Consider the following 8,862-nt stretch of genomic DNA (forward strand, 5'->3'; position numbering starts at 1 on the left):
GAAAACTATGACTATCCGCTTTCGGTCTACACTATAATCGACTCTACTTCTAGTTGTATATATTCATATATAGCGAAAGAAGTATATCCGGATCGTTCACGGGCGAGGGAAGTCAAGTCGCGGTTGGCAGCCCTTTTTCTCTCAGCAGACAAAGAGAGGAAGTCCAATTAGAACGAGCCATCCTCAAGAGGATCAGAGAACCATGGAAGGACTTTAATATTCATCAGCGAGAATCGACCTTGGGCAGTTCTCGGTCAGGGGGAGAACAATAGCGATCAAAATAGTAATGATATATATAATTTTCATGAAAGAGAGCCGTAATTTAATTTGTTACTAATTTATTCTCGGATCGTATAACAATGGCCGAAAAGGAGATGGTCGCATGGATATAAAAGTCCTTTCTCATGATGTCATGGGCAAGTTTGAAACGAGAGTTGTTTTCTAATCAACTTAAGTTCGGTGAGAAGGCGTCACCTCTTAAAATAGACATTCTGCACTGAGGTATTACAAAAACAAAAGTCACTTAAATGCAATTCAAGCATTGCCAAGAAAAATATAACAAAGATACACTTCAAAGACAAAATATAACACATCGAATGTCAAAAAAAGACTAACCAAACACAGAAAGTATATTATTACGACAGTTAACGTTAACAGACAAATCGGAAAAGTATAATCGAACCTAGATAACTCGAATCTCATAGGTAAATACATAAAAAAAATAAAAAGTTATCGCTAATATCTTACGAGAATGCCAAGTTAGTGCCTGAACATGCTTGACTAAAACGGCTTCTGAAATAATTTTTTTGTTGAAATAAAAAAATTACAACCCATTTATTCCTGGAAATAACTCCGTAATACATCAATTGAATTAATAGCTCCCTTCGATTTCGGAATCTTTCTTTGGCATATAATAGGCCCTGCAATAAAAGTGTTATTATCTCAGTATTGCTACCACCATTTAAGCACAACTTCTAGAGTTAGAGTTGAAAAAATCTGTACCGCTACAACCCACGAAGTGTTGGGTATGTAGTAATCTGAAGGGAAGTAGCTGCACTAAACCGAACGCACAGGGCTGACTCACAGCCACAGTGAAACAGAAAATAATTATCTGACACAGCAGGATTCGAAGCCTGGTACTTGGAGTCAGTAGCAGACTGCCTCACTGAGCTACTCACTCACATTAGGGTTAGAATATTTTTGAAAATTAAGATTTCGGAATCTTTCTGAGATATAATAGGCCCCAAAATGGAAGTGTTTTTGTCTCAGCATTGCTCCCACCATTCAAGGACAACTTTTAAGATTAGAATTTAAAAAAAATATATACCTGTACCGCTACAAGCCATGAAGGGTTATGGATGCAGTACTTGGTAAGCAAGTGCTTTTACTAAACCAACCAAAACCCACAGAGCTAACTCACGGCTACAGTGAACCGAAAATAATTATCTTTCATAGCTGGATTAGAACCGGGAACTTGGAGTTATTAGCAGAGGGCCTCACTGAGCTACTCACTCCCCCAGTAGGGTAGAATATCTTTGGAAATCAGTTTAGGAAGGCGATCTCTTATTTTTTAACGTATTAACAACTTCTAAATTAATAGCTTTGCATTTTTTGCCATAGCAAGATATTCCTCAATTTAAAACTATGTTAGATCAACGTAATTCTTACCTGATCCTAACTTGACGACTGGGTACCTACTCCAGCTCCTTTTCTCCCCACCAAAAGATCCAGAGTATTGTTGAGTTCCCAACAGGAGATACTTTGGAGCTCCGCGGGATAAGTTATATCTTATTGTGTAAGACCCTCCGTTGGACTCTCACCCTACCTGGGAAGAGAGGCTATCACCTGCCTTCCTCGCGGGCCAGGTAAGGAACTCCAGGACCAGGTAGAGGCCAGCCTTACGATTTATGGTGATTGGTTGCCGGCCTCAGCTGTAGCGGGGTTAGCCTCAATTTATTAAGGTGGGGAGGGGAGGACTATAGATAATTCTCGCTCGGGGCCCTTCTTTTTTTTTTTATTTCAGCTCCACTCTCTCGTGATTCGGGGTTCTTGAGACTAGGTAAGACCCTCTTACCTTTACCTGGACCAGTATTCGACGTGTGTATGCCAGGAACCAATGTTCAAACATTTCACACTAGGGAGGACACAACCCCTAACAGAATGCGAGAAATTTACAATACAGTCTTCTTTAAAGTTTATTGTTAAAACATAACAGTTTAATTCATAACACCTGCCTAATAGACTCCTACAAGATGCCTCCATAAACATATAAATATAATTTGGATGGAGGACATACTAAACTAATACTAATATACTATTTTATTTGCAATTTGATAAGATATAATTAGAAAATCAGAAACCTGCAATAACATAACAAATATTTTTCAACTAGGAACATATACGACAGTTAGAATTCGTAAAATAGTGTTTTTAATATAACTAAATGTATAATTATTAACAGGGTTTTTTTTTATGAATAAAAAAAATGAAATTGTTTTGAATAAAGCAATACAGGAGATGATCGTCTCTCGGACGCTCCTTCATCATAATGACCTCAGAAAGATTATTTTTAGTTTCTTGCCCTCAAGATATACACAGATTATCAACTTCTCAATTGACTTTTGAGTCAACCCAACCAGAATCATGTTGGTTAGGGTGGGTTAAGTGGGTTCAATACAGACCTTCGAGTTTAAGGCTTATCAATCCAATGCGAACCTTAGTATTGGATTAGTTAATGCAATCAAAACCTTTATGGTTTAAATTGGTTGATCAAATGCTGATGATTCATCATGATTCAATACAAAAATTGATCGTCAGTATTAGTCGATCCAGTAACTATAAGGGCCAAGATTGGTTAATTTTGATGGTTAGTGTTATTTGTTCCAATTTTAAACTCGATGATTAAGATTAGTCGATCAAATCCAAGCTATGGACGATTAGGTTGGCAGATGCAACTAGTGTTAGTCCATCCAATTCCTGTGTGGTTAACATTGGTTCATCTTGTCGCCACCTTAGCTTATGGTCGGTTGATACAACCAAATCCTTGATGGATAGTTCTCATTGACACAAAGCTAACTTTGATGGTTTGGTTAGATCAATACCTAAATGAACGTAACCCAACAATGGATATGGACGTTTGCATCTCCAAACGAACAGAGCTAAGACTAACTTAAATATATTGACTTGATACAGAAGAATACTGACTTGAAATCTTCTGGCCCATGTTCATAACCCTGCCGGTGCGGGCTCGTCGGTGCTCGAGGTAGGAGGCCGCCTTGTTAGGCAGCACCGACGACTTGTAGTTGTGACGCCTCAGCTCTCGCAACTCCAGGCCCGAAGCTGTGATCCTGCTGCGGCTCACTCCACCACTCCCCTTGTACCTGAGAACAGAACGAGAGCGCCGTCAGTAATCGAGTAAACATGCACAGAATAATCGAGTTTACAATGAGTAAACACAGAACTTGCAAAGTGATAAAAGCTATAACAAGTGCAAGCAATGAACTCGCTATGTTCTTGACTTGCAGTCACATTCTTCAGAAGACCTTTGTAGGTCCTGTGGTCATTTTCTTAAACCATCAGAAATAATCTAGAATAAAAGGTTGATTTGGAATTAAATTATATATATTACTGACCAAATCTGCAACATATAAGATTTCGAGGTCCTTATTTTATTTGTAATGTTATAAGAAGCATTAAGGATTTTGTATAGGGGACTGATTTTATGGTTTTAATGAAGCCCCTAACCTCAATTCCTTATATGCATAAATTAGATAATTAAAGTGTATACGAGATGAGTTCACAGTAGTAAATCGGAATCTACCAACTAAAACCAGTATAAAAGCAACCATAACATGTTATTGTAATAAATATGTAATAAAAAAACAAAACAATGATTATGGTGTTATAATCCTGGGATATGAAGTTTTTAGAATTTTATATAGTTAAGAACAAAGAAAAAATTTTTAAAAAGTTGCAGTACTGCGAAACAGTATGTAAGACCTTTTTTGCTGAATGGAGAGTAGGTAGGGTCCCTTCGACCACATTAATCCCCTGCGTATCATATCTTAGGGGAAAGACTATAATCTATTTTAGCTACGTAACGTATATTTGGGCGTGTGATAGTTAATCTGATAGTTTCCAGAACAAGGGTTATGAAAGACTTTTAAAAATTCCCGTCACATTGGTCTACTAGAAGCGGAGGGGTGGGAGACGTATTGTTATAAGCGATTGTTTTGAAAGAGCCATTTTGATTGGAGCTTTCACTCTCTAGTGTAAGCCAACCATTGCGGCAAAATCCAGTCCCATTCACGACAAAGCCTTCTAGATCCTAAACTGGGTCATCGTGTCACAAAAACGATATAAAGATGGCATAGATCTCTAGTAGTGTTTTTTTCTCTTTGTTATTAGTATCAATCATTTTTTGCCAATTGTTATGAAATATTGTTTGCGAAAAGATAAAAACCTTGTTTTATTTCTTATGCAGTGCTACATGCATCGTTCATAAATTTTAAGAATGTTCATGTTCTTCTGCGGTTGGAAATTCATAAGTGAATATTTAACAAATTACCTCATGGATTAATAAAAGAAACATTAACCTCAAAAATGACTAAAATCATTTCTATGTAATTTTATATAGCATTTATTTACTTATAAAGGAATTTTTGATTAATAAAAAAAATTAGATAGGCTGTTAGTTGGATTTATTTTTTAATTTGGTCTCGATTGTGGCGCTATCTAACTTGTAAATTTTGAACTTCATTACAGTTTGCAAATCTCTTAATTTAGTATATACTAAATTTAATATATATTAATTTACTACATTTAATATATATTAAATGTAAACTCCACAGATTTTTGGACTAAAAGGAAAATTTATCTGATTCCTCAGAACACCCGTCTGCTCCTAGAATCCTCTCCCGTGTTCCCCCACTTCGAGAACGGTTCCTTAGTCTAGTCTATGGAGGGCTATCTGCAGGACTAGAGTTGGGACTGAAGAGATTCATGAATTGTTTTGTAAAATTTATCTTTAGGCCCTCAAGTCTCCCGCTGGTATACCGAGTTGAAGTAGCTCTATCCAACCTCTCGAAGGCAATACCTCCTTGATGTTTTCCTATTCCAAGTTCTTAAAATCAAAAAATCTACCTATATCCTTGAACTCCTCACTCTTCGTTCATCCATCCACTCATTAAACACCAGATCCCAACCGATTGATTTATATATGCCCTCCTATAGAATCGCCTTCTTTAACAAATCCTTCCTCATACGTGCAACCTCCTTCTGGAATTCTCTTCCCATCTCCATTCGCCAGTTCTCATTCATTATTTCCTTTAAACAACACCTATTCCTCTACTTTGTCTATAACCAAACCTCTATAACATTGTAATAAAATAAATAGGCATATATTGATTAACATTATAAACAGTAGTTAAGCCAATACCCCAATGTAGTTTCATTTTACTTATTGGAAACTTGTAAGTGCTTCTTTGGGTACATATGTCCCAGAATAAAATTATTTTATCTGTCCTTTGATGCAGACATTGAGCCCTAAACCACTGCGAGGTTTCGTGAAGATTGGTTGACGTTATTTATATTTTTTACCATATATCTTTATTATATGTTATTCACCGTTATAAACTAAACATAATAATTTATATCAATCTTTCAATTGCATTCAATTAATCTATCCTTATCCTTAAATCTAGCAATTACGAAGCATTGTCGTGTGTGCTAGTATTCTATAAAAATAAATTAATAATCTTCAAATAGGTTATTGGAAATGAACAAGAAATCTCTGAAGAGGTTCCATGTCCAGTTACGGAGTTTAAATTTTTCACTTGTAACAAGAGAGAGGACCGACCCCCTTGGACTTCTACCGGAAACTGGTATCTATAGACACAGCTGATATATATAGACCGCTTTAGAAACCTCCATGGCCTCCGCGAATTCCCTCTGTGTCATTCTATCTTACACCACTCTGTCGATTCAACTATTTCTTACTCCTTTATGTCCAAAAATGTGTTACTTATAAAAAATAATATATAAAAGAAAATTAAAAGTATAAAAAAAAAAGATAAATGAGTAATTAGAGAGGGGAGAAGGATTTAAGATAAATACATTCAACCCGGAGGACTTGTCTAAAAATGTGATTTTGCATTAAGACATCAACAGAATTCAAAACAATGCTAATATTGCTGCGACGTACGTCAAGAGATATTTTACTGCCGTTTCAGGTTCGACGAACCTTTTGCATAACAAGTTTTATCTCAAATTAAATTCCGTCTGGGGGGGCACTTGGCAAAATTTCAAATTTGCCATTACCAATGGGACAAACAACTGATCGAAAAACCATCCCAATAATGTTAGCTGCTTCTTTTATACATACACAGTGATAAGAATGTTTGCGAAAAAGTAATAGAAATTGACAAATTGACAAGAATTAGAAACTGGACTGGCAAAGTTTCAAGATTCTCATTCAATCTTTTCTGATTCTCTCAGCTTAAATGTGGAAAGTGAAATCATTGTAACAGACTTAAATTTATATTATTTATTTTGTTTTGGATAACTTTTCTCCGTTGATTATTTTTATAACCAACCAAGAAAGAATTAAGCTTGATTCAAAATTTTAGTTTTAGATTTTAAGATCCAAAAAATAGTATTTATAAAACATAGAAAATATAAATATTGGTAACATATCGGTTTCATTAATAGTGATATTTAGATATAACACTAATTTAATTTCTGTATTAAACGACAAAAAACCTACTTTTAGCGATGTTATATACAAAAATATCCTATATAAAAAAAAGACTTTTTTTGTCTTTTTCTTCTTTAAGTTTGGTTATTTTTAGTTTGTTACTTCTTAAATTTAATTTTACATTAGAGTGTTGGTGGTGCCAATGGGTAGTTTCCCTACACGCCCGTATCACTCCATTTTAACTGAGATAAAATTTACTAAATGTAAATATAAATAGCAATAAATGAATAATAAAAAAAAAATTAATTTTCTTTGTCTTGGACATAAATTATTTTATTTTATTATATTTTTTTATACAGATTCATTCAGTAACATTGTTATTATTTACATTGTGTTTTCCTTCAACATCTTTATGTATTGTATGAATGAATATTTCAACACTAATACTTAATGCCCTAATTTGTGACATATTTTATTAATTTTCATCAATAAAAAAACTAATAAAAAAAAAGAAAACAAAAATTTTGTTAAATTTGTCAAGAGATAAAAATAAAGATATAAATCAGATATTATTAGCAGATATCGCAGCAGACGGTTGCCCTACTCACTTTCAAATAAATCAAACTATTTACTCATTTATCTATTTCGGGTCCAGCTCTTTATTAATAACGGCAATAAAAATACAAGTACATAAATATTTCAGAATTAATGCAATTAAAAATATAAGAATAAAAAATAAAAAATAACATCCAAGCCTTCTAATATTAGCCTCAGAGGCCTCCTAGAACCAAGAATGCCAACCAGAGTATTCCCCTTAATGACGACGACGTCAGAGCTTGGGAAAACATCGCCCACTTAAAGAAAGAAAAAAAACAGCAACTCTACGAAATGTTAAACAGTGCTGCCTTTGCGAATCTAAATTCGTACAAGACTCACAGGAAGAGGAAATATATTTAGCCTTCGGTAAGGTACTTCGGTAATCCCTCTCTGCTCGCTTCTCTCTGCTTCGTATTTCTCCAAACGCGCAATCTTAAAAATATAATTTATATCTATATTTTCACTTATAAATATATGCCATACATAATTAGGAGAATTAGTTTGATAGCACAAAATTTCGAATTCGAGTCTTGAGACCAAATAAATATTATTTTTCACATAAACGTCTGATCTTAATAAGTTAATCAGATGCAGTTGGCTATTTACTTAAGGAAAGTATGAAAGGGGCAAACCAAAATTTAACTCACAGCTATAAATGATTGCATAGCCTGACTGCTCAGATAGAGTTACCGTGCCTGGGGGTTTCCAATCGATTGTTGGCGTAGTATCGACCAGGGTGACTCACGAGGGCACTAATACAGAAGGGTAGTCACCCTACACCAACACACACACACAAGTACACTCCCTCCCAAGTTGTACAAATCGTTTCCAGAGGGAGTCGTTTGATGTGTAGGGCAGATGTGGCCGTATGGTCCTCGTTTTTTTTTATTTTATTATCTCCGCTTTAAGAGCTCCCTCTCGAATAAAAAAAAAAAAATACGGGACCTGAGGCATTCCTCTCCGCTTTTGGGAACCATCTGTGTCCCGCAGGAGAGTCTTGGGGTAACGCCTAGAAAACGCGAAGGATAAAGCTATCCTCATTAAAAAATATTTTGTAAGAATATTAATCAAATTAAATTAAGAAATCTCAAGAAAGAGAATAATTAAGGAATGAAAAGCCAGGTTAGGCTTGTTCCAATGGCGACCTTTGACTATCATGAAACTGTCAGGCAAATGCTTTGTACAGTTCTTTGACAGTAAAAAAACTAAAAAACTATTAATTACACTTTAAAGCTATCAATAAAAAAAATTATATTCCTAGATAATGATTTTTTTTTGTAACGTCACAGCCTTTTTCTGTTATTATTTAACATTTAAATCGATCGTTTATACTAGGGGTATTCATGATCTTTGGTTTAACATGTTAAAGCGTGTTAAATGGAAACACTCATGTTAAATCGAAAAAAATTGCCTTCTTTTACCGTGGTAAAACGAAATAACATGTAACATGGCTGAGAGTCTGTTACTTGGTATGTTAAATGGAGAATGACGTCACACAATAGACCAGTTGAGATCGCCGCCATTTTTGTTGTGACAGCTCAGTTCTTTCGTGTGTTTGTGGTATTCATATC

The 8,862-nt window shown here is 34.9% G+C and overlaps 1 protein-coding gene and 1 long non-coding RNA gene across 3 annotated transcripts in view; one reads left to right on the forward strand and one right to left on the reverse strand.

Moving 5' to 3' along the window:
- The window catches only part of LOC106678604 (uncharacterized), a 49,619-nt gene that overhangs the window by 27,421 nt on the left and 13,336 nt on the right, over positions 1 to 8,862 (forward strand). The window lies entirely within an intron of this gene.
- Positions 1 to 8,862, reverse strand: part of gus (gustavus) — a 100,450-nt gene that overhangs the window by 23,004 nt on the left and 68,584 nt on the right. For both annotated transcript variants that reach the window (XM_014417202.3, XM_067050591.1), the window contains one exon: positions 3,205 to 3,380. In XM_014417202.3, coding sequence (XP_014272688.1) covers positions 3,205 to 3,380 — 176 coding nt within the window. The remainder of the gene's footprint in view (positions 1 to 3,204; positions 3,381 to 8,862) is intronic.

The sequence above is a fragment of the Halyomorpha halys genome, unplaced genomic scaffold (assembly GCF_000696795.3).
Source record: "Halyomorpha halys isolate HHAL.00 unplaced genomic scaffold, Hhal_1.1 Scaffold148.1, whole genome shotgun sequence".
Lineage (NCBI taxonomy): Eukaryota > Metazoa > Arthropoda > Insecta > Hemiptera > Pentatomidae > Halyomorpha > Halyomorpha halys.